Here is a 26,791-nt window from a genome sequence, read left to right as displayed (position 1 = left end):
TTTCCATCATGCCTTTCCACGGGTAACTAATGCTCTGAGCACTCAACAGGTTACCAGGTTGTGAACTGCCGATATCCCTCAGTGTGGATTGCGGCTGTGTCAAGGGTCTACCGTGTAGGGTAAGACACGTTCTGTCAGAGATGCCAGCCTCTGGAATGACCCTGTTTACTGCGTTGCTCCCAGGTGTCCAAAGGCAGATTGTGCACTGTCTGGAGAAGATTGCGGGAATTGTAGAAGAACAGTACTGCGACCTTGTGACTCGACCTGATGACCAGCAACGGAGCTGTCACCCTGAGCCCTGCCCAGCCCGGTGGGTGATCAGCCCAGGGAACCTGGGTCTCCAGCATCAGCCCAAACTGCACTCTGCACGTTAGCCTTCTGTGCTCACACGGAACAGCATTGGGTCCACGTTCAGTTGTGTCTCACGACACACCATTCCACTGCACTACCCTGTCTCAGACACCATCTCTAGCCCCTACATCCCTCCCTATCTCTATAACCCCCCTCCCTCCCCTACACCCCTCCCTGTCTCTGTAACCCCCTCCCTCCCCTACACCCCTCCCTGTCTCTGTAACCCCCTCCCTCCCCTACACCCCTCCCTGACTGTAACCCCCTCCCTCCCCTACACCCCTCCCTGTCTCTGTAACCCCCTCCCTCCCCTACACCCCTCCCTATCTCTGTAACCCCCTTCCCTCCCCTACACCCCTCCCTCTGTAACCCCCTCCCTCCCCTACACCCCTCCCTGACTCTGTAACCCCCTCCCTCCCCTCCCCCCCTCCCTCTGTAACCCTGTCCCTCCCCTACACCCCTCCCTGTCTCTGTAACCCCCTCCCTCCCCTACACCCCTCCCTGTCTCTGTAAACCCCTCCCTCCCCTACACCCCTCCCTGTCTCTGTAACCCCCTCCCTCCCCTACACCCCTCCCTGTCTCTGTAACCCCCTCCCTCCCCTACACCCCTCCCTGTCTCTGTAACCCCCTCCCTCCCCTACACCCCTCCCTGACTCTGTAACCCCCTCCCTCCCCTACACTTTTTTGAGATCTTCCAGCTTCTATAAGCCTGGTCTTTGGTTACCTACCCTAATTGCTCTGTATGTGATTGGATGACTGCACATTTTCTGGTTATGTTCCTGTGAAATAACTTGTTAAAGGTGCCACATAAATGTAATCATTTATGGGATGTCACAGTACAAGAGGGAGCCATTTGAGGGCAGTATCTGAACTTCAAACATTGGAGATAAAATTTTGTACTGGGGGACAAATTAGGGAAGATTGTCCGTACTCTGCCAATCCCTGAAATATAAATTATCTCAGATTACAATGGGATCTTGATCAGTTGGGACGGTGGGCTGAGGAATGGCAGATGGGGTTCAGTTTAGATAAATGTGAGGTGTTGCACTTTGGTAAGGCAAACCAGGGCAGGACTTGCACAGTAAATGGCAGGGCCCTGGGGAGTGTTGAGAAATTTAAGAGAGCTTTGGAATAGGTACATGGATGGGAGGGGTTTGGAGGGATGTGGTCCGGGTGCAGGTAGATGGGACTAGGCAGAAAAACAGGCCGGCATGGTCTAGATGGGCCAAAGGGCCTGATTCTGTGCTGTAGTGTTCTATGACTGGAGAGACCTAAAGGTGCAGCTACATAGTTCATTGAAAGTGGCGACTCAGGTAGACAGGGCAGTGAAGAAGGTGTTTGGCACACTGGCCTTCATTGGTCAGAATACTGAGTACAGAAGTTGGGACGTCATGTTACAACCATACAAGATGCTGTTAAGGCCACATTAGGAGTACTGCATGCAGTTCGTTTGAACTATAAGGAGAGGCTGGGTAGGTTGGGACTTTCTTCCCCAGAGAGTAGGAGGCTGAGGGGTGACCTCATAGAGGTTTATAAAATCATGAGGGGCATAGATGAGGTGAATAGCCACCATCTTTTCCCCAGAGTAGGGGAGTCCAAAACTAGAGGGCGTGGGTTTAAAGTGAGAGGGGAAAGATTTAAAAGGGACCTGAGGGACAAGTTTTTCACGCAGAGGGTGGTGGGTGTGTGGAACGAGCTGCCAGAGGAAATGGGAGAGGCAGGTACAATTACAACATTTAAAAGACATTTGGACAGGTACATGGATAGTAACAGTTTAGAGGGATATGGGCCAAATGCAAGCAAATGGGGCTAGCTCAAGTAGGCAACTTGGTCGGTATGGACGAGTTGGGCCAAAGGGCCTGTTTCCGTGCTGTGTGACTCTCTTTGTAAGTGAAGGTTGTTTTTTTTCTCCAGTGAGAGCCAGTTTGCACTCTGAGACCTCTCGTTGTTTCCTCAGGTGGTGGGTCGGAGAGTGGCAGACATGCTCTGCGTCTTGCGGAGAAACAGGAACCATGAGGAGGACCACCCTGTGCATCCAGAGCGTGGGGCTGGACGAGCAGCGGGCTCTCCAAGCCTCGGACTGCCAACACATGCCCAAACCCGAAGACACCAGCCCTTGCAACAGGGAGATCCCCTGCCCCTCAGACTGGAGCCTGGGCAGCTGGTCGAAGGTGAGAGGGGCAAAGGTTAAATGTCAGGGCAGCCGTGCTGAGACAGGAGGCTGTTTTAAAAAAACTTAGGCAATGATTGACAACCAATTAGATCAACAAGGAAATGTCTGTCTTGAGTAAATTGTCTGGTATCAGCTCCATCTTGCTGAGGTGACCCTGAGTCCAAAAACATCCAGAAACATTGTGCTTGTGAAGCGTGAGTGGCTTATTCTTAAAGGGACAGCCTCAGTGTCAGATTGGCTATTTAAAAGAAATCTTTGAGCTAATACAAAAGGAATGGTCCTTTTAATACACTGCTGTTGCCATTTTTGCTGATTGCTTTATTTCATTTGTGGGATCTGCACATTGCTAACAAGCCCAGCCCACTCCACTCTATCCTTGGTTGAATGGGGTGGTGGGCTGTGTGTATCTTACATAGAACACAGAACAGTACAGCACAGGAACAGGCCCTTCAACCCACAATGTTGTGCCAAACTATTATAAGAGGTAAGATAAGATATCTTTATTAGTCACATATCCATCAGAACATACAGTGAAATGCATCTTTTGCGTAGAGTGTTCTGGGGACAGCCCGCAAGTGTCGCCACACTTCCGGCGCCAACATAGCATGCCCACAACTTCCTAACCTGTACGTCTTTGGAATGTGGGAGGAAACCATAGCACCCGGAGGAAACACGGGGAGAACGTACAAACTCCTTACAGACAGCAGCCGGAATTGAACTCAGGTCACTGGCGCTGTAAAGTGTTATGCTAACTGCTACAAGTAATTAAACGCCTAATAAACCTAATCCCTTCTGCCTACACAATGTCCGTATCCCTCCGTTCTCTGCACATCCATGTGCCAATCCAAGATTCTCTTAAAACGCCTCTATCGTATCTGCCTCCCCCACTGCCCCTGGCAGCACATTTCAGGCACCCACCGCTTTCTGTGTAAAAAAACTTGCCCCTCGCATCTCCTCTGAACTTACACCCTCTCACCTTAAATGCATGCCCTCTGGTATTAGACCTGGAAAAAAAATACCAGCCCTCTTCTCCTAATATAAAAAATCCTGTCATGAACTACTTTGGTCTGTGTAAGTGTAGTGCGCCCATTAAAGACAACTGAGTCAACCATGTAGGTATGGGGTCTGGAGTCACATATAGGCCCTGGCCAGGTAATAACACATCTTCCTCTCTAAGGGGATGTGAATGGGTCTGGCAGATTATTAACATAAACTCAAAAGTAGATGACAAGCGGGGTGTTTGGATCACTGGACAATATTTTATCTAGTTCACTGCAGCAATATTTTAATTGGGCACTGAAGGTGTTTCTTCTTTGCCATTCCTGGGTTCCATGCCATCCAGAGCTCTCTGGTAGACACAAGGGACTGAGTTAGGAACTTAGTTGACTCAGTTGTCTTTAATGGTGGTGGAGGCAGATATGCTAAAGGCTTTTAAAAGAATCTTAGATGTGCACACGAATGTGCAGAGAATGGAGGGATGGGAGACACTGGCCCAACTCCATCATTATGCAGCTTCAAGCCGAGGGTTTCCGTTGAGCAGAACTTAACCTATTGATCAGGGAGTTCCCACTGGGGTCTCGAATACCCCTTGTGTTTAAACAGAGTTTCTGTACAAGTTGTGGAAGGAGGAGAGACCCCCCAAGGAATTTCATCTTCAGTGAAGTGGAAAGACAACACCCAGAAACAGGCCATTCAGCCCAACTGGTCTGTACCAGCATTTGTAATAGAGTCATACAACCTGAAAACAGGACCTCTGGCCCAACTGGTCCATAACGACCAAGATGCCCATCCAAGCTTGTCCCATTTGCCTGTGTTTGGTCCATAACCTTCTAAACCTTTCCTATCCATGTACATGTCCAACTGTCTTTTGAAAGCTGTTACTGTAATAGAGGCATAGAGACCACCACCACTAGCCTCCATTTCTGGTCCCCAACACCAGCCTCCACCCACCCTTCAAGAGAATCTCTTTCTGTTCCATTCTCCCTCCTATTAATCACCTGGACTACCCTGAAATGTACGGAAACATTCACTTCAAACACAAGACTCAGTGATAGCCATAGTCTGGGTAAAAAGAATTCTCACCAGTTCCCTACTGAATCTATTGGTCCCCCTTTTGTACTTATGGCCCGCAGTACCTATTCCCCTACAGTAGAGAGATCTTGCCTACATCTAACTTATTGACCCACTCATAATTGTAAAGACCCCTGTCAGGTCACCCGTCAGCCCATAGACATTACTGAGATCACTGACATCGTCCCCACGAGAGCGAGGGGTGAGCCCAGTTATCAGCTCATCACATTGCTGTTCGTAGGAGCTTGCTGTGCACAAATTGCTGCCCTATTTCATACAGTTTAATACTGCAATTACATAAGCAATGCTTCATTCGTTGTAGACACAAGAGGCTGCAGATGCTGGAACTCTGGATCAACACACAAAGTAGCTGGAGGAACTCAGCAGGTCAGGCAGCATCTGTGGAGGGAAATCGTTGACTGTTTACTTCCCTCTTTCAATGCTGCCTGACCCGCTGAGTTCCTCCAGCTCCTTTGTGTGTTGCTTCATTAGTTGTAACACAGTTTGGATCTTCTTGGAAGTCTTTGTTCTTCCACTGTATGGTCAAACTTAACTCACTGGAATCCTCTCATGATTGGGCTTTTATTTACACACTTCCTATATTGACATTGACAGTCCACACTTCCTTCTCTGATTAACCGTGCATTAGTTATTCACCAACAGGACAACATTCACAGCTTCGTTCCTTGATTAACAGGACAAGTGAGCAAGGACGTAGGCCACTGACCTTAGAGCTTGCATTACTGACTTATTACTGGATCTGCCTGGGGCTGATGAGCCATAATCTGGGACAGAGCAGTGCTGAACAGGGATGATAATGGAACTGGGAGTTAGTCCTGTGACAATCCAGCATCCAATTACTCTGCATGATTTACGTGGGCAGCGATAATGAAGAAACAGATCTTAATAATCGTGCCTTTAAAGAGTATTCTTGTCTTAAAGTTGCACTGCTGCTGACTGTATTAAAGCAGCACCTCCACCAGCAGATCAGAAATTCAGCTCACCACCAACTTCTCAAGGGCTTTTAGGGATGGGCAATAAATGCTAGCCTTGCCAGCGACACACCCATCCTGAGAAATTAAAAAACAAGAGACTAAAATACTCACAGCATTTGGAGTTAGCAGGATGGGAGCAGGACACTCAGCACGTCTGGCTGGAGATGTTCGTGCTTCACATCAGCTTCTCACCTTGTTAGTTAATCGTCAAAAAGGAGGAAGTGATCCTGTAAAACCTTTCACTTCCCTTTCAGTGCACCTGGAAGTGAAACGTTCTTCAACTGTGGCCATTGTTGTGATGTAGGAAATGCAACATCCAGTCAGTGCACAGACACGTCCCACAAATCACAGTGTGATCACGGCCAGATAATCTGATACAGTTCTTCTCTCCTTCTGGTAACGTTAGTCGTGGAGTCATACAGCACGGAAACAGGTCCTTTTGCCCAACTGGTCCATGCTGACCAAGATGCCCATCTAAGCCAGTCCCATTTGCCCGAGTTTGGCCCATATCCCTCTAAACCTTTCCTGTCCATAGACCTCTCCAAATCTGTTTTAAATGTCATAATTGTAGCTGCCACAACTACTTTCCCTGGCTGCTCATTCTATGTACGCACTGCCATCTGCATGAAGTAGTTGCCCCTCAGTTTCCTTTTAAATCTTTCCCCTTGCACCTTGAACTTATGGCCTTTAGTTTTTGGATCCATGTCCCTGGGAAAAAGACTGTGCATTCACCCTATCTATGCCCCTTGTGATTTTATACAACTCTAGAAGGTCCACTGTTTACAGGAAGTGTTGACCACAGATAGACAAATGGTTTCCTCACTCCTGGTGAGTTGTTTGACGTGAAATTGGACACAAGAGGGGCTCTCTCAAGTGTGATTCTGTGGGAGTGCCACACTGTTGGAGCTGAATGTGGGTGAGGCCAAAGTCCTATCTATATTTTCAGATGGGTACTAAAGATCCCACAGCCACTATTTTAAAAAGAGCAGGAGAGTTCCCCAGTGTTCTGGAGTTAATACTTATCCCTCCATTCCATTATTCAGTTGCTGCACAAGTTGATAGGGTTGTTAAGAAGGCGTATGGTGTGTTGGCCTTTATTAGTCGGGGGATTGAGTTCAAGAGCCACAAGGTGATGTTGCAGCTCTGTAGAACTCTGGTCAGACTGCACTTGGAGTATTGTGTTTAGTTCTGGTTGCCTCATTATAGGAAGGATGTGGAAGCTTTTGAGAGGGTGCAGAGGAGATTACCAGGATGCTGCCTGGATTGGAGAGCATGTCTTATGAGGATAGGTTGAGTGAGCTGGGGCTTTTCTCTTTAGAGTGATGGAGGATGAGAGGTGACCTGATAGAGGTGTACAAGATTATGAGGGGCATAGGTAGAGTGGACAGCCAGCACCTTTTCCCCAGGGTGGCAATGGCTAACACCAGAGGACATCATTTTGTCAGAGGAGGAAAATTCAGGGGAGATGGCAGACGTAGGTTTTTCACACAGAGTGGTGGGTGCCTGGAACACACTGCCGGGGGTGGCGGCTGATACAATAGGGACATTTGAGAGACTCTTAGATAGGCACATGGATGTAAGGAAAATGGAGGGTTATGGGCTGTGTAGAAGGGAAGGGTTAGACTGATCATGGAGTAGGTTTACATAGGTCGGTACAACATTGTGGGCCAAAGGGACTGTATTGTACTGTACTGTTCTATGTTCTAAAACAACTTATCCACTCATTATCGGAATGCTGTTTGTGGGAGCTTGCTGTGCACAAATTGGCTGCTGCATTTCCTATGTCACAACAGTGACCAGACTTCAAAAGTATTTCACTGGGCTCTTTGGGCAACCCTGGGAAGAATTTGAAAGGTGCTACCAGAATGAAAATCTTTCTTCCAGTAGAATTTGAGGTTGCAGGTTCTGAGTATGTCTGCCAGCGTCAGACACTGGTCATTCCCAGGGACACACTAGACGGCAAATGCTGGAGTCTGGAGCAACACACAAGGCACTGGAGGAACTCAGTGGGTCAGGCAGCATCTGTGGAGGGAAGACTCAGTCCAGAAGGGTCTCCACCTGAAATGTCAACTGTCCATTTCCCTCCATAGATGCTGCCTGACCCACTGTGTTCCTCCAGTAGGTTTTGCTCCTGGTCATACCCACTCTGCCAAGTTCCAAAAGCCCAAACAGTGGCTAAAGGAGAACTTATGCCCCTTTGAGCTGATCTTATGTGAACACAACTGAAAAGGATGTAATATTGCTGGAGGTTTTAAGTTTTTGCTTTTGTTTCCTCAGTGCTCTGTCACCTGCGGAGAAGGTGTGCAGGAACGCAACATCGTGTGTCTGAACAACACCAACATGACGTGCAGTCTCGAGATGAAACCAGCTGCAAATAGACCATGTCACCTGAAGCTGTGCCCCGTACTCTGGCCGGGATTCACACTGCATGACTGGTCAGGAAGTGGAGCTTCCAGCAAGGAGCTATACAATGAAGTGGGATTCAACCTGAATTTTGGCCCCAGCACTACAAACCAAGAGGACAATTCCAATTTAATCGCTCACATTCCCAACTCCTATCCTTCCCATATCAACACACAAACTCCACAGCCACAATCCCCCGAAGATAACAAGATAACTAACCACATCATTGAAGATGATTTCACCGTCGACAGCAGCAAGAGTGAGGAATCCTCCAGACCAAACGTGTTTGTGGATGATTTCTATTATGATTATAACTTCATCAACTTCCACGAAGACCTTGACTACGATCCAGAAGACAGGCTGGATTTCAGTGAAGAGGAGAAGTTAGGTGAGAATATTAAACATGAAGAAGAACATTTGGAAACAAATAACATTTCAAACAACATTTGGGAGAAGGTTCCCGATCAAACTGAGGATAGGACCTCTGTTGAAAAGCCAGGACCTGATGAATGGGAGGACATTCCTTTGGAGTCAATGGGAAACAATCAGGAGGAAGTGGAGATAAATAATAATCAGATTACAACTGCTACCTCAAAAGCAAACTCAGTGGATGTTCACGATAGTGAAGAATATACTACTGATAATCTCAGGGTTACAGAGGCTACACCAGGTAGATTGTACAACACTGGCAGTGAAGATATTGATAAAGACATGTACGAGGAAGATGAGTTGCTTCCTGTCCAGAATACCACAACGCACAACGTTAAGGAGGTTATTTATCCTGGTTCTTCACTGAGTAATGATCAAGACACAGTTCTTAACACAGTAACGACCCAGAGACCTTATTATCACAACTCCCCAACACTACTCTTTCCCACCTCTTCACCTTATGTAGACATTCCCAGTGCTTCAACAACAAGTGATCCCAAATGGAAGCAGAAACATCTGGTGAAAGACCAGGACATTGGGGACCACAACACGAGTGCTGGTAATGGCAGCAGTACTGAGCAGGGCCGTCAGTATAATCAATATGCTGAAGATTTTGGAGAATCCCCAGACAGTGTGCAGCGAGAAGAGGACCTGGAATCGAGGGAGAGCATGCATGGTGAGGAGGCAGATCCGTTGGGAGATGAGGGAAGAGCTGGGAAGGATGTGCCTGGGATTCGAAGTGAGATTTCAACTGTGACAGTCGGCAATAGAGAGAAATTAAGTGTTGACCACGGTCGCTCCCCACAGCAAGAGACCAAAACTGAGCATCCAGCTGTTACCATTAACTACTGGGGAGACCTCACTTCTGTCACCAGCAGTGCTACTCCCACGCCTCCCATCCCAATTGATCCAAATGACATTCCTGCTTCAGAAGAGATCCATTGGCCAATGAGGCACGGACAAACCAGGCCAAGGTGGCCAGATGGGCGTAGTTTAAGCAGCTCTTCAGAATTCCCAGGAAAGGTTGAAACCTCATCAGGAAATGTATTTCTACCTGGTGTGTCTGACTATAACACTGACCAAGCGGATGTGCACACTCAACTTAATCCTCCTTTGCCACGGGCTGACGTATTCATCACATCAGTTGCAACCACGTCAGTAGCAGTGCTGCCACCAGAAGCAAGTCAGCTGCCAGTGGCGGGAGCATCTCCTGCAACTACTGCGTTGTTGCCAGAACTGGACTCTCCACTGCAAGACCGGGGTGCAACCGAGGGGAACCAGAGAAACAGTCTGCAATCAGTTCAGGCAACACCCTCCGGCCACTCATTTGTTCATCTGGTGCCTTCAGATTCGAGCTCCACTGTGTCAGTGCACACACATCAAGAGAGGACAAGGCCAGTGGAAGCCCCATCACCAACATCTCCAACGACTACAGAAGCCATGTCCCCCACAACCACTACCTCTCCTGCTGACATTGTCCCTGGTCCTAACTTGTCAGCAACTGCCTCAGGAAGCCCTGACTCAGATCTAAGTCCACAGCAGATGTTAACAGATGGTGCGACGGAGCCAGGCGACACTCCACCTGTGGGTTCTCCTTCTTGGACTAATGACTTGATGCTCCTGGAGCAGGTTTCAACAACGCTTGGGTCCAGCTTCCGCTCAAGTAAAACAAGAACTGATTTAGCAAGGTCCAGCACTGGAGCTGAGTCCGAGGAGGGCAAGGCCCATCCTGGAAACACTGATGCGGGAGATGCCGACTCAGGAGTTGGGACTGGTTCCCTGAGATCTGTGGTGGGGAATTCACCAGTACCAGTCTCTACCGTTCGTCTTCCGGGTCTCTCCAGGCACATCCCGTCTCCGAGGCCAACGCTGGGTAGCCAGGCAACTTCAACTGACTCAGTGAAGGGAGCAGCTCCTGAGGCCAACATGGAATCCCTCACGTACTGGGTGGTTGGAAACTGGAGTGAGGCAAGTACTGGGGGATAACCCAGAGGGGGAGCAGCCATCCAAAACATTTCTTTAATATCAGGGAATAGGGAACATAGTAACAGGTGATGGCCATTCAGCCCCTCGATCCTGTTCCACCGTTCACTGAGATCAGAAAGAACTGCACCCTAACTCCATCTCCTGCCTTATCTCCAAACATCATGTTCAGCAACAGGATCTGAGATGATCGGTGATTTGTGTGGACAGATTCTGTCGGAGAGTTCCACAACTGCACCACCCGAGGCATACTTTTAATGTCAAGGTTATACCCCTCGCCAGCAGGAGAAGGGACTCTTCATCTGCCCCAGCAATTCCTTCCAAAAATCTAAAAAAATCCCAATTAAATCATCCCTAACTTTCCATATTCCAGGGAAAGCAAGCCTTGTTTATATAATCACTTGAACTTACCTTGACAAGACCATAACGTATAGGAGCAGAATTGGGCCATTCAGCCCATCGAGTCTGCTCTGCCATTCAATCGTGGCTGATTTTTTTTTCAACCCCACTCTCCCACCTTCTCCCTGTAACCCTTACCCCCCTGCAGACATTGCAGTCTAACCCCCCCCCCCCCCCTTTTTGCCATTCAATTTATGGAAAGTTGCCCTTACAGAATTCAGTCACCACCCAGAGATATGAGAATTGGAATAAAATTCGCTCTCATGTGAAAAAAGTTAATAATTAAATACAATTTTTTTTCAAAGTGTTTCTTGACACATGAACAGATGATGCTGGTTCACAAAAATCACGATACGGACCGATGTCTAGAAACACAATCCTCCCGTGACTGCACACGTTGACCTGCCCCTCACCCACTCCTTCCTCCCTCTGGTTCCCCACCTCCTTCCCTCTATTCCATGGTCCACTGTCCTCTCCTGTCAGATTCCACCTTCTTCAGCCCTTTGCCTCTTCCACCCATCACCTCCCAGCCTCTCACGTCACTCCCACTCCCCCACCTCCCCCACCCACCTACCTTCCCCCTCTCACCCATCACCCGCCAGCTTGTGCTCCTCCCCCTACCCTTTAATTCTGGCTTCTGCCCTCTTCCCTTCTAGTCCTGATGAAGGGTTTCGGCCTGAAACGTTGACTGTTCATTTCCCTCCATAGACGCTGCCTGACCTGCTGAGTTCCTCCAGCACTTTGTGTGTTGCCTGTATACTGTCTGCTTCATTAATATTCAAACCATCCCTTCTCCTTCCCTGACCTACCTTTCTCTGGGCTGGGGCTAGTCCCAAACCATTCCCTACAACAATGGGTGTATCATAGAGTCATAGAATAATACAGCACAGAAACAGGCCCTTCGGCCCAATTCGTCCATGCCAACCAAGGTGCCCACCTAAGCTAGTCCCACTTGCCTGTGTTTGGCCCATATCCCTCTAAACCCCTCCTATCTTTATCCAAATGTCTTCTAAATGTCGTTATTGTGTACATACAAGATCTCCCCACACTAACCTGGAGAACAGGAGGGAAGTGGACAGTCAACGTTTTGGGTCGAGACCCTTCATCAGGACTGGAAAGAGGAGGGATAGTATAAAATGGTGGGGGGAAGGGGGGAGCAAGAGCTGGCAGGTGATTGGTGGATCCAGGTGAGGGGGTGGGAGGGTGGGAATCATGTAAGAAGCTGGGAGGTGATAGGTGGAAGTGACAAAGGGCTGAAGAGGATGGAATCTAATAGGAGAGGACAGTGGACCATGGAGCAAAGGGAAGGAGGTGGGAGGGGTGTGTGGGTGAGGGGCTGGTGGAGAGGGTGGGAGGGGGAAGGGAAGGGGTGATGGGGGCTGGTGGGATCAAGAAAAGAAAGAAGGGACAGAGGGGAGTGATTACTGGAAGTTAGAGAATTCAACATTGATGCCATCAGGTCGGAGACTACCAAGGTGGAATACGAGGTGCTGTTCCTCTAATCTGCGTCTAGCCTCAACTTGGCAGTAGAGGAGGCTGTGGACAGACATGTCGGTGTGGGAATGGGAAGTGGAATTAATAATGTTTTAATGTGCTGTGCAGTGTTCCACCACGTGTGGCCTGGGAGCAATATGGAGAACAGTGCAGTGTAGCTCCGGTTCGGACGATGACTGCGATACGACCAAGAGGCCGGTCCCGGCTCGGAGATGCTACATCCGACCCTGCTCAGCATGGCGTGTAGGTAACTGGAGCAAAGTAAGTCACCCCATTCCCTCAATCATCTCCAGTATCTCACCAAGGAAGGTGTAAGGTACCTTCAGCTCAACCCAACTTTGTGCTTCCTCTGGGAAGGTGCCATCCTTGTACATTGAGTTGTTGGTTTAACAGCAATAATGAACTTGAGGTCTGAATTCAATGGTGTGAAATTTGCACTGAGAATTTACAGCAAATTATCAGTTGCAGTTATAGTGAAGTCAATCTTCCAGCAATTTCTGGAGTACCCATGTGTGGAGATCCAGTAGATGCTGTCACAGGGAGTACATTTTGCAGACTTTTTAATCCAGAATCTGTGAGACCGTCAGGTGTTTAACTATTCCCACTTAAAAAACCCTGAAAATGTTATATTCTGTAAATGGGTCTGTTTTTAATCCTGTACTAAAATAATAACGCTTAACACACTCACTGGTCTTAAAAAAATAATTTTATCTATCTGTAGATGGTCAGTTTTAAGGCAATAAAATCTATTTGTAGCTTAATTTTTAAAATGTTTATTTCTAGTATTATAATTTTTACTTTAACCTTGGTTGTTCGATCCAACCTGTATTTCACTCTCTATTGTGGCGACTCACCGTCTAGTCGGGCGAACCGGCTCGGCAGTCGGGTCGCGTGGCGTCGGAGCGACGAGGCCCAAGATGGCGGCAGGCCTTGTCTTTCCGAGCGACGGGGAGAACCCGCGCGCGGGAAAGTCCTGATGACGTAGGACTTACGTCATTGCCGGTTGTTTTGGGCGAGAACATTCTCCCTTAAAGGGCCCGCGCAAGGCGGGAAAATAAACCAGTTCTGTTTGGCAATCCTCCGAGTAGAGTCCCTAACCCTCATATGGCCATTGCAATGGCGCCCGAGGTGTGCCCCTGCGAACGAAAACAAACTTACAGTCCCATAGTTCCTTGGGCTGGCAGGATGGGGCTTGACCGTGCCGTGAGGTGGGAATCGGGGCCAAGGCGCCAAGCTTCTCGCACAGTCTTTGTAGGACTGCTGGGGGTTGTTCCCCTTGGTCCCGAAGGGCAGGTATGAGATCCCCGGGGACAACTAGTGGCGCCCCGTATACAAGCTCAGCTGACGAAGTGCGGAGGTCTTCTTTGGGGGCAGTGCGTATGCCGAGCAGGACCCAAGGCAGCTCGTCAACCCAGTTAGGACCCTTCAGGCAGGCCATCAAGGCCGATTTCAGATGGCGGTGAAAACGTTCCACCAACCCGAATTCCTTCGGATGCCGTTCGGCCTTAAGAACGCCGCGCAGATCTTCCAGCGGCTGATGGACGCGGTAGGCCGAGACCTGGACTTCATGTTCATTTACTTGGACGACATACTGATCGCCAGCCGTAACCGCCAGGAACACCTTTCCCACCTCCGCCAGCTGTATTCCCGCCTCCGCGATTTCGGCCTCACGATTAACCCGTCCAAGTGCCAATTCGGACTTGACTCTATCGATTTCCTCGGCCACAAAATCACCAGCGACGGGGCAACACCCCTACCCGCCGAGGTAGATGCTATCCGCCATTTTGTCCGCCCCGACACAGTCAAAGGCCTACAGGAATTCCTTGAGATGGTCAACTTTTACCATCGTTTCATCCCTGCAGCAGCCCGTATCATGCGCCCTCTGTTCTCCCTGCTGGCTGGTAAGGGCAAGGACATCACCTGGACTGACGAGGCTGCGGCTGCTTTCGTTAAGGCCAAAGACGCCCTGGCAGACGCCACGATGCTGGTACACCCCAGGACTGGCGTCCCGACTGCCCTCAAGGTAGACGCGTCCAACACCGCGGTGGGTGGGGTACTGGAACAGCTACTCGAAGGCCGCTGGCAACCCTTGGCATTTTTCAGCAAGCACCTTAGACCGCCCAAACTGAAGTACAGCGCTTTTGATCGGGAACTTCTAGCGCTGTATCTAGTGGTCCGGCATTTCCGATACTTTCTAGAAGGCAGGCCTTTCACCGCTTTCACCGATCATAAGCCTTTGTCCTTTGCCTTCTCCAAAGTCTCCGATCCCTGGTCAGCTCGTCAACAGAGACATTTATCCTACATTTCCGAGTTCACAACTGACATCCAACATGTCTCCGGAAAGGATAATGTCGTTGCTGATGCACTTTCCAGACCAACCATCCACAACCTATCCTTGGGTGTCGACTACACGGCCCTGGCTGATGCACAGCAAGCCGACGACGAACTGCCCAGCTACAGAACTGCAGTCTCGGGTCTGCAGCTCCGAGATTTCTTGGTTGGTCCAGGTCAGTGGACCCTACTTTGCGACATTGCGACTGGTCAGCCCCGCCCTATAGTCCCTGCAGCCTGGCGGAGACGCGTTTTTGACTCGGTACATGGATTGGCGCACCCGTCCATCAGATCTACTGTCCGACTGGTCGCCAGCAAGTTTGTCTGGCATGGCCTGCGCAAACAGGTCAGTGAGTGGGCCAGGACTTGTCCGCACTGCCAGACGTCAAAACTCCAGCGACACACCAAGGTCCCACCACAGCAGTTCGAGCCTACCCGTAGGAGGTTCGACCACATACATGTCGACCTCGTGGGCCCTCTGCCGGTTTCAAGAGGAGCCCGGTACCTCCTTACCATCGTGGACCGGTTCACGAGGTGGCCTGAGGCAACCCCCCTGGCTGACATCACAACTGATTCCTGCACCTGGGCACTGCTCACAACTTGGGTCTCACGTTTTGGCGTTCCGGCCCACATCACTTCAGACAGAGGCACCCAATTCACTTCCAGTCTCTAAGCTGCATTAGCGAACCTGCTAGGGACGCAGCTGCACACCACCACGGCCTTGATGGCCCGCCTGAAGGGTCCTAACTGGGTTGACGAGCTGCCTTGGGTCCTGCTCGGCATACGCACTGCCCCCAAAGAAGACGTCTGCACTTCGTCAGCTGAGCTTGTATACGGGGCGCCACTAGTTGTCCCCGGGGATTTCATACCTGCCCCTCGGGACCAAGGGGAACAACCCCCAGCAGTCCTACAAAGACTGCGCGAGAAGCTTGGTGCCTTGGCCCTGATTCCCACCTCATGGCACGGTCAAGCCCCATCCTGCCAGCCCAAGGAACTACGGGACTGTAAGTTTGTTTTCATTCGCAGGGGCACACCTCGGACGCCATTGCAACGACCATATGAGGGACCGTTCCGAGTCATACGGAATAACGGATCCACTTTTATTTTGGACATTGGAGGCAGGGAACAGGTTTTCATGGCGGACTACCTCAAACCGGCCCATTTGGATCTGCAACAGCCTGTCGGGGTTGCCACGCCGCGAAGCAGAGGCCGCCCCCCTAAGCGGCAGCTGGCACAGCCCACGGACCTTGGGGACTGTCTCGCCGGTTCTGGGGGGGGTTGTGTGGCGACTCACCGTCTAGTCGGGCGAACCGGCTCGGCAGTCGGGTCGCGCGGCGTCGGAGCGACAAGGTCCAAGATGGCGGCGGGCCTCGTCTTTCCGAGCGACGGGGAGAACCCGCGCACGGGAAAGTCCTGATGACGTAGTACTTACGTCATTGCCGGTTGTTTTGGGCGGGAACATTCTCCCTTAAAGGGCCCGCGCAAGGCGGGAAAATAAACCAGTTCTGTTTGGCAATCCTCCGAGTAGAGTCTTGTTTTATTCCGCGGTAGCAACCGCTACACTATAAATGATTCGTGCTTCTTTACTTCCTGGTTTGTTGCCGTTGAGAATTCTTTAACTGATGGGGTGTTAAGCCTGCCTGAGGATGTTGGATATCCCCTGGAGCCACAGGCATCAGGAAGGGTGATCCTCGTGCCACAGATATTGCTGTAGCCAGCCTTCTTCAAGGCTGCCTTGTGAAAATATGAGCCAAGTATGAACTTCTGTGGGCCATTGTGCTTGCTTTTTCTGATGCTTTCTCTTCCCTGCTCTGTCACATCAACAGTAGTGCTGAAAGTCCCACGTGCTCTGTAACACTGTATTAATCCACAATCACACACAGGCAGTCTTAATTCTGGTCTCCACTCCTCCTCCTGTGCAGGGTCGGGCTCTCTCTGCCATGTCCAATTGTTGCTGAGATGTAAGAGGCAAGTTGGTTCGTGGTTCTGGTTTGACAACTTTTTCTCCTCACCTTCCCTGGATAGGATCTCCATTAACTCTCATGCTTTGAAAAGATTATTGATTTGTTTGGACTGATTTATTTTACATTCATTATGATTCAGCTCATTAAATCTTCTAATCCGTAACTTCCTGAGTTGAAAAGGTTTGCAGTTTTGTTCCCTTCCGTATCCTCGTTCCTACTGCTCCAAGGACACAGGATGTCATCCAGAACACTGCCCCAGTAACTGTTCTTCATCTTCTTGTCTTCATTGTTCACTGCACAACACTGAGTCATAGGGTCATACAGTCATACAGCACGGAAACAGGCCCTTCAGCCCAACTGGTCCATGCCGACCAAAGTGCCCAAACAAGCTAGTCCCATTTGCCTGCATTTGGCCCATAACCTTCTAAACCTCTCCTATCCATGTACCTGTCCAACTGTCTTTTAAAAGTTGTTAATGTACCTGCCTCAACCTCTTCCTCTGGCAGCTGATTCCACATACGTGCCACCCTCTGTGTAAAAAAAGTCATCCCTCAGTTCCTATTAAATCTCTCCGCTCTCACTTTAACCCTCTGTCCTCTAGTTCTTGATTCTCCAACCCTGGGAAAAAGACTCTGTGTATTCATCCCATCTATGCCCATTATAACCTTATACATCTCTATAAGATTTCCCCTCAGACTCTGAGACCATAAACTCAGGCCACAAAAGCCCATCGAATGATGCCCTCGCGTGTGTGATTGGGAGTGGACAGAGATGAGGAGTTTTCGAGTGAAGGGGATCTGGTAGGCCGTCCTTGCTGCTGAACAGTGTACCACGAGGAGGGCCATTGAGCTCACGTCTAGGTTTGATGATGGTTGGAAAGTAACATCTGTCAGGTCACCATGTTCTCCCATGATTGTGCCTCCCCCCCACCCCACCACCCATCTGTCCACAGAAGTGGCAAAGTCTTGGTTAGTTTGATGCTTTTGAAACGTTAATGTTACTTGTCATTTCAGTCATTGTTCATACGAACATCCTGTCACAGATAGTGCCTTTCGCTCCTCATCCACTCCCCAGCCCTCAACGGGACTTGAATTGAGTTATTACATCACATTTAAATTTTCATTCGTTCTTTTTTAACCCTTCATCACCTTTTCTTCTCCCCTTAGTCTGACACCACTACAGATGTGGGAGGTGATTAACCTCTCTCCAGTCAATATCGGGGACTCTGCTGGAGTTACTGCCCCCACTTTTCTGACTCCCTGTCCTGCGATGCTGCCTTGTCCTTTGCTTAGCTCCTTTCTAACCAGGCAAAGCAGAATTCTGTGCTAAGACAACATATAATGAAGAGAGCACGAATGCAAAGCACCATCCGGCTGACAAAACATAGTGTAGCGGTTAGCATAATGCTTTACAGTGCCAGCGACCTGGGTTCAAATCCAGGTGCTGTCTGTAAGGAGTTTGTACCTTCTCCCCGTGACTGCGTGGATTTCCTCCAGGAGCTCCAGTTTCCTCCCACGTTCCAAAGACGTACGGGTTAGGAAGTTGTGGGCATGCTATGTTGGTGCCAGAAGCGTAGCGACACTTGCGGGATGCCCCCAGAACACTCGACGCAAAAAAGATGCATTTCACTGTGCGTTTCGGTGTACGTGTGACTAATAAAGGTATCTTACTTCCATTCTGAACAGTTCCATTGGACCCAACCCTTCCCCTACCCTGTTGCACTTACTCAAACATTTAAATACAAATCCTTTTCCTTCAAGCATAAACTGTTCCCTAAATTCTGGTACAAATTATCATCTGTCTACCTCTGCCACATCAAATCATAAAATAATTATTCTCTAAAGAGATATAGGCTTCACCAGCAAAGCCAGCGTTCATTTCCTGTCCCTAACTGGGTGGGGGTGGGCAGCCTTCCTGAACGACTGAGGTCCTTCTGGTGAAGATGCTCCCACTGTGCTTTTGGGCAGGGAGTTCCATGATTTAAACAGAGTCACAATGAGGGAACAGTGGGGTATTTCCAAGTCAGGGTAGTATACAAATTGGAAGGGAGACTTCATTGCTGCTTTTGGTTTCAGTTCAAGGTGACAATTTAATGACCTATTGGATGTGGGACCATGATTTAAATATTGTCTGTTCCTCAATCCTGGTCCAAGAAGAGTATTTCCCAGTAAATTATTTTATATTTTAAACTTATAACAATGCAGAAGGAGGCCATTCAACCCATCTGGTCCAGACTGGTCCAGGGTGCAATCCCACTGGTCCCACCACCTGTATCTCTGTAACTGATATTCTCTCACACAAGCCCATCAGCTCTGGTTTGGTTCTTCTTAACCTTTAGCCTACACTAAGGAGTAATTTACAGTCATCATTTCTTTGGGAAGTGGAGCAACTGGGGAAATCCAAGGATTAGAATATCCAGACTCCAGGCAGACAACGTCAGAGGTCAGGGTCAAACCAGGGCGTCTGGAGTTGTGAAGCAAATGAACTGTGCCTCCTTGAATTTAGATTTTGTAAACTTTTAGCTCAATGTTAGAACAAATCAGCACAGGAACAGGGCCTTTGGCCCATCGTGGAACGCACGAGCCCGTAGGGGGATTGAACCCATGACTTGGTGTTAGTAACATCACGCTGTAACCAACTGAGCTAATCAGCCCCACTGTCAGCTGAATCGCTGTGAAATGCAGTCACTGCTCTGTAGATTCCCTGACTTTTCAGTGTTCCAATCACTTAACATTTACATCTCCCACCAACACCACTCCTCCCTTCACAAGTTCTCCTCATTTTCCAACCAGGTAGTATTCTTGGAATAAAGAGGCTGCATTCACCCTTCAAAATCCCTGGCAAGGCCTCTATTGTGTCCAATTCTGGCTGCCACAATTTAAGGAAGATGTCAAGACCTCGGAGAGGGTACAAGGGGGTTACAGTGGAAGGGGAACAAACAAATTGCTGGAGCAACTCAGTGGGTCAAGCAGCATCTGTGGTGGCAAAGAGCTGGTTGACGTTTATCGGGTCAAGACCCTGCATCAGGACTGCGTCAGGTTTAATGGAAGGGTTACTACGATGAGAGCCTCAGTTATTGTGGAGAGATCGGAGAACTGCGAATTGCTTGTGGAGCAGATTACCAGAAGATTTAATAGAGATGTAAAGAAAGTTGTAGTAAAAAAGGAAAAATTATTTCTGCCAATGGATTCCACTGATGTCAGATAAAGGAAATAAGAACAAAGAAAGATAAAACTTTTTCTAGTTTTACGCTTTGATCTAGGCAGCATTACCTGAAAAGGCACTGAAAGCAAATTCAATAGGAACCCTTAAACAGGAACTAGACAAAGACGTGGGAAGAGGGAGTGGGAAGAGTTGGAGTGCTCTTCCAGAGAGAACTGGCACAGATGGGAGATGAGAGCCCTACAAAGCAGCACGATTCTACTAAAGCGATGTGTTCCACCAAACCCAGCTACAAACCTTTCCAAGGTAACTCTAATGTTCTCAGCTTCATTTGTGGTGTCCATGCTGACAGACTTTCCATTGGCTTCCTCAGTGCTCCAAGAACTGTGGAGGTGGGGTGAAGATCCGAGACATCCAGTGTATTGACATCAGGGACAGACGACCCCTGCGACCCTTCCATTGTCAGCCTGTCCTCCACAAGCCGCCCACCAGCCTCGCTTGCAACTCTAAACCTTGCATGGACTGGTACATGTCATCATGGGGAGAGGTAAGTCAACATCACAAGGGTTCATGCAGGATAAAGAAAGACAGGATGAGATCAGAATTTGAAAAAAAGAATTGTTTTTGTATCTTTGAGGTAACCAAAATTCCGGGATTGTCCCAGGAATTAACTATTAATCTTCAGGACTCTGCAATCTGAGGGAAAGTTAAAGTCAAGTTTATTGTCATGTGCACAAGTCCGTGTGTGCACAGGTACAATGAAAAACTTACTTGCAGCAGCATCACAGGCACATAGCATCAGATAGGCAGCACTCACAAGAAAGACTCACAACAAATTGTGCACAATTTTTACAAGAAAACACAATTAGAACAATAAAAAAGTCCATTTTAGTTCAAAGTGATCAAAGTGGTCACAGTGTTGCTGAACTGCAGTGATTAGGGTTGTGCTGGTTGGTTCAAAAACGAAATTGTTGAAGGGAAGTAGCTATTCCTGAACCTGGTGGTGTGGGACTTCAGGCTTCTGTACCTCCTGCCTGATGGTAGGTGCGAAATGATGGTACGGCCCGGATGGTGGGGATCTTTGATGATGAATGTTGCCTTCTTGAGGCACCGTCTCCTGTACATACCACTGATGCCCAATCAATTCCCCCACCATTGGTGGGGAGGGATGTGCTTGTGATGTATTGGGCAGAGTCCACTACTTTCTGCAGATTCTTACATTCCTGCACATTTGAATTGCCGTACCAGACCGTGATGCAACCAGTCAGTTTCCTTTCGATGGTACATCTGTAGAAGTTTGTTGGAGTGTTCAGTGACAAGCCGAACCTCCTTAATCCTAAGAAAGTGAGAAAGATCACAAGGGCGTTAAAAGAAAATTGATGCGTAGAAATATCACCTAATGTTGTTTTTCTTCAACATTATGTTATTGCAAATCCTTTTTCTGGAATGAAACTGATAATAACCACTTCCAGGCCATCTCCTCTTCAGGGGTGCCTGGATGGCAGGCACGGTAGTGTAGCGGTTAACGTAACGCTATTACAGCGCCAGCGACCTGAGTTCAATTCTGGCCATTGTCTGTAAGGAGATTGTATGTTCTCCCCGTGCCTGCGTGGGTTTCCTCCGGGTGTTCCGGTTTCCTCCCACATTCCAAAGGAGTACAGGTTAGGTAGTTGTGGGCATGCTATGTTGGCACCGGAAGCGTGACGACACTTGTGGGCTGCCCCCAGAACACTCTAAGCAAAGATGCATTTCATTGGGTGTTTCGATGTACATGTGACTAATAATAAAGAAATCTTAGCTTATAATATCATTCCCTGAGCAACATACCCTTTGGGGGAGCTTGGATTGCGTTGCTTTGGGAGTGACCATGCTGGGCACTTCCCAAGATAACCTGGTCTTCCTGGCACTTCACTGGAGGGAAGTTCCCATCAGATATGCCCCTTATTAACTATTCATGCACTGAGCCTGTTTGCACCATGACAGTCCTTCACCATACCCCCATCTCCAACCAGATCTTCAATCTGCTGACCCTATGATGCTCCCAGGGGGCAGCAATGGTGTGCAGTTGTAGGCTGGTTTGTGCCTGTGTTGTGGCCAGGGTTGGGAGCCCTGTGCTGTGTTGGTCGACGCTGGGGGGAGGAGTAGTGTTGGTGAGGTGGAGAGAGGGACCGTGCCAATGATCAGGCCAGGGAGGGAGGGAGTGAGTGAGTGGAGAGTGAGTGGAGAGTGGGTGATGGAGATCCATCCTGAGGTCCATTCAATAGTCTTATAACCACAGGATAGAAGCTGTCCTTGAGCCTGGTGGTACGTGTTTTCAGACTTTTTTATCTCCTGCCCGATGGAAGGGCGGAGAAGAGAGAATGTCCAGGGTGGAAGGGGTCTTTAATTATATTGGATGCTTTACCAGCAAGAAGTGTGGACAGAGTCCATGGAGGGGAGGCTAGTTTCCATGAGGTGGTTGGCTGTGTCCACAACTCTCTGCAGTTTCTTGCCATACCAAGCCATGATGCATCCAGGTAGTACCAAGATCCTGAGTGAACTAAAACTTCTGGCTGTAATTCCCTTTGAATATTAGGGTCTAATAATTAGGAAGGTAACCAGAAAGGAAGAAGGGCTGACCTAGAAACCAGGTAACCAAGGGACCAATCATTTTGCAGTCAACCACAGGACAAATTTGATGATGGGAAGTTCATGTCACAAGGCCTCCTGGAATAAGTCCATCTAGATATGCCAACTCCAGTGTAGCTGCATGTAATTGCCCCAGATGCCACTTTGGTTGAGCAAGGGTAGCAGGAGAAATGAAGCAAAGGCAGGTGTTGGTTATTACTGATGGCTCCTCCCCATCTCAACTTGTCTTCAGCTGTGTTGTCTTGGGGGTCACATCCACGCCAGAGCAGCCGATTCCCACACAACAGATTTACGGTCAACAGAGACACAAGAAACTGCAGATGTTGAAATCTGGTGCAATGAACAATCCGCTGGAGGAACTCAGCGGGTCGGGCAGGGTCTGTGGGTGGAGGGATTGTCGATGTTTCAGGTCAAAACCCTGCATCAGGACTGGAAAGACTTTTGGTCAATTTCACTTTGACCAGCCACCAGTTCCAGATGTAGTTTTTTTCCTCTCTCCCAGCTGCTGCAGTGGATTTGATCTCTTGTCTCCAGATCAATAGCCTAGTTCTCTAGATAGGTATTACACCAGTAACTTGACCAATAAGGTAGTGTCGGATCCGGTTATTTTCAAATCCACAGGTTCTTTCAGGAGTCCAGGAATGAGTTGAAAACAACTTGGTGTTTCACAAAATTTTATTGGAAAAGTTTAAAACAAAGAAACAGTCACAGAGCACATGGCACCAGCTTTACTACTGGGAGATGAGCTGAGACAAAAGGAACTAAAGATGAGCTAGGGCCGGGGGTGGGGGGGGGGGGGGGGGGGGGGGGTGGGGTAGGGGGGCCGATGTCAGGGAGTGGGGGAAGAGAGATTAACAAAAAAAAGACACCTTTTACACCTGAGATAAGAGGTACTCCTTAGCTAACAATAGTCCAATCAGGAAACCTATTAGATACCTGTCGCCGAACCAACCAACGAGAAATCATGTATTCACCTGATGACGAACCAATAAGCTAGGAAGAGGCCATTCTTTGTGCAACCACTTGTGGTGTATTAAACACTATACATGTTAAAAAACTGCTTAAAACAGTCTAATCCAACAGCAGCAGGGAGCAACAGATGGCAAACTGAAATGTCACTGAGGAGATTCTTCCGAGGTCAGAATTATGACGGAGGTTGAAGAAAGTATTGAAGTGAAAGGTTTGCCATTTGCTATTTATGGATGAATTGTGACGTACTTTGGATTTGCCTTCTGTGTTTCGTGCAGTGCTCAAAGGCCTGTGGTGGAGGCGTGCAGGAGAGGCTGGTCATGTGCCCCGAATTTGGCCACTGTGATGAAATGCTGCGCATGAACAGCACCAGGGCGTGCAATGTCCATCCCTGCACCAAGTGGATGAAGGGTTCGTGGGGACAGGTGAGCTTGAGTGTCTGCACTGTGTGAGGAGCACCAAACATTTCTGTGGAGAGGTGACCCTGGCAGATCCTCACCCTCCCCTCCCTGTCAGTATTAACACTTTGTGAAAACTAATACCTCCACAGGAATTCCGGTGGATAATTTTTATCCATTTGCGAGATACAAGCAAAACTTGAAAGGCCATAATTTATTGCCTCTTCCTACTTGTCCTTAAGAATCAGTGGTGGTGAAGGTTCGAGATGTCCAGGTTTTAGACCCAGCGATGATGAAGGAGCACCGATGTAGTTCTACGTCAGGGGGTTAGACTTGCAGGGTGATGGTGTTCCCATGTGCCTGCTGCACAGGGCTTCCCTGGTAGGCCCATTGTTTCTGCCTGCTCTTGCCCTATCTCCTCATACCTTGACTCTATCTTATCCCTCCTTGTCCTGCCCCTTCCCACCTACATGCAGGAACCCTCACATGCTCTCCACCATTTTAACTGCTTCCAAATCCCTGGCCCACACCGCCTCACCTTCACCCAGTCCAGGTGAAGGGTCTCGACCCGAAACGTTAGCTGTCCATTTCCTTCCACAGATGCTGCCTGACACAGTGAGTTCCGCAGGAACTCTGTTTTTTGTCTTCATTCTTCTTGGTGATCGAGGTCATGGGTGTTGGGAGGTGCTGTCGGAGTAGCCTTGGTAAGTTGCTACTTTGTAGATGACGCACACTGAAGTCTAGGTGCCCTGGTGTTGGAGGGGTGAATCTTTGCCGTTTCGGATGGGTGGCCAATCGAGTGGACTCTTGTCTGAATGACAGTATGGTGCGGCTGAACTTTAACTTTGGATATTTCTGCCCCACAACAGTGCACTGCTACCTGTGGCGGAGGGATACAGCGACGTCTGGTGAAGTGCATAAACACAGTGACGGGGCGGGCAGAGGAAGACAGTAACCAGTGTGACCACGAGCCCTGGCCTGAAAACACCCAGAAATGTAACCTGCAGGAGTGCAACAACACTGACCACAGTAAGTCAGCAGACAAGGCAGAAAGGCAAAGCCGAGTTTATTGTCGAATGCACAAGGACATGTGTGCACAGGTGCAGTGAAAAACTTACTTGTAGCAGCATCACAGGCACAGAGCATTAGAGACAGAACATTCACAAGAAAAACATAAATTAAGCATAAATTGTACAAGAAAGAACACAATTAGAACAAAACAAAACTGTCTCCATTGTAGTGCAAAGTGGTCATAGTGTTGCTACAATGAGGTGAAGTACTGAGGTGCTGAGAAAGGATTTAGTTTTAAGGATGCAGTGTCTTGCATCCAACGAAGCACATTGTAAATAGTCATCACTCCAGGTGCTCTGGTTTCCTTCCACGTTCCAAAGACGTACGGGTTAGGAAGTTGTGGGCATGCTATGTTGGCACCAGAAGCGTGGCGACACTTGCAGGCTGCTCACAGAACACTCTACGCAAAAGATGCATTTCACTGTGTGTTTCAATGTACATGTGACTAATAAAGATATCTTATATACCAGTCAAATATCTGCACAGCAAACTCCCATAAACAACAGACATTCTGTGATTCAAGGATAAACATTGCCCAAGGAACCTTGAGAGAACCTCTTTAATTTCTTTAATCCTCCTTAAGTTAACCCCTTGGGGTCTATTGTGTCTCCTGAGGTGCTGTTAAGCATCACATCTGAAAGACTTTGTCAGTGCATTATTCCCTTGGCATCGACCTAGATGGTCACAGAGCCATACAGCACAGAGGAATGCCCTTCCGCCCACCCTGTCCATGTCGGACATCAAGTATCTGCCTGTACTAATCCCAATTACAAGCACCTGGTCTGTGGCCTGCTCTGTAGTACCATCTCGTCTTGGTGGTGCTCAAACCACCAGCCTTCTGACTAGGAGTAAGATAGAGCAGTAACTGCTGGGTCACAGCTGATATTGGAGCAAGACACCAAATATCGCAGCTCTTCAGAGATAACCTCTGTTCAAAAAGCGAAATGCTCATTCTGACTCCCAGGCATATACTGTATTAACACAGTGAGGTCACTCATTGCCTGTAAAGCAACGCAAGTGTGTGGTTCATTTCTCTCTGAGAACATTGGGTCTCAAAATGTTCAAGTTCAAGTCTGTGTTCTATCTGTTGTGCAAGAGTTTAGTGGGATTAGTGCAATCATTTAAAGATGTTTCTTCTCTCAGCATTGACACTCCTTGCCGTGATAGTGGGTGTATTTTTTAACAAAGTGTTTCCTTGTTTATACCACATCATCTTGTTTTTAGTGAGAGAGAAATATTGATAGAACTGGACAATGGGCAATCCAAGTTATCGCCCATTCTGACTGGGAACTACTCCACCATTCCTTTACCGTCCTTGGATCTAAATCCTGGAACTTCTGATGTTCCTTAAATGTTTGTTCAGGATTTCTCACTGCAGATTAGTGGGGCAGAATGAACTTTGGTGGAATGTTGCAGCTGGAAGAGAGTATCTCTGAGAGTGTGTCCCCTTCTCTCTCTCTCTCTCTCTCTCTCTCTATCTTCCCCCCCCCCCCCCCACCCTCCCTTTTCCTTCTCTTTCTCTCCCTCCTTCTTGCCCTCATCCTTCCCTCCCTCAGGACACTGTTTGTGGTTAGTAAATCATTCTATAAATGAGAATTGAATAAACAAGCCTTTGTCTGCCTCAGCTCCCTCTACATCTAATACCAGGAAGCACCCCAGGCTTGTGCTGCCACTTGTAAATCAGGCTGAGGTATATTTGAAAGGAATTCTATATCAGTAGGCAGAGAGATGGGACCATCACCTCAGGCGTGCTTTATTAGGTAAACAAAACACTCAAAGCTGTTGAAAACAGCCACAAGGTTTCAGCACCTAATTGTCTAGTCTCCTGCTGCAGACAAATGGGTTTAATTTGCCCAGGAAGGAACAACATGAGAAAAAGGAAAACCAGTCCCAGCGTGACCTCAGCAAACTCAGTCCATTCGGGATGGAGGGAAGTGCGTGTGACCTTCGAAAGGCAACAGTGAGGGTTGTGGG

The 26,791-nt window shown here is 48.6% G+C and overlaps 1 protein-coding gene across 1 annotated transcript in view; it reads left to right on the top strand.

Moving 5' to 3' along the window:
* The window catches only part of LOC127584088 (A disintegrin and metalloproteinase with thrombospondin motifs 7-like), a 169,218-nt gene that overhangs the window by 129,977 nt on the left and 12,450 nt on the right, over positions 1 to 26,791 (top strand). Inside the window, exons 17-23 of the mRNA XM_052040647.1 lie at positions 184 to 310; positions 2,306 to 2,519; positions 7,864 to 10,386; positions 12,403 to 12,555; positions 20,125 to 20,298; positions 23,627 to 23,773; positions 24,616 to 24,775. Of these exons, the coding sequence (XP_051896607.1) occupies positions 184 to 310; positions 2,306 to 2,519; positions 7,864 to 10,386; positions 12,403 to 12,555; positions 20,125 to 20,298; positions 23,627 to 23,773; positions 24,616 to 24,775 (3,498 nt within the window). The remainder of the gene's footprint in view (positions 1 to 183; positions 311 to 2,305; positions 2,520 to 7,863; positions 10,387 to 12,402; positions 12,556 to 20,124; positions 20,299 to 23,626; positions 23,774 to 24,615; positions 24,776 to 26,791) is intronic.

The sequence above is a fragment of the Pristis pectinata genome, chromosome 28, assembly GCF_009764475.1.
Source record: "Pristis pectinata isolate sPriPec2 chromosome 28, sPriPec2.1.pri, whole genome shotgun sequence".
NCBI lineage: Eukaryota > Metazoa > Chordata > Chondrichthyes > Rhinopristiformes > Pristidae > Pristis > Pristis pectinata.
The sequence above is the reverse complement of the archived record's forward strand: the minus strand, read 5'-3'. Positions and strand labels throughout refer to the sequence as shown.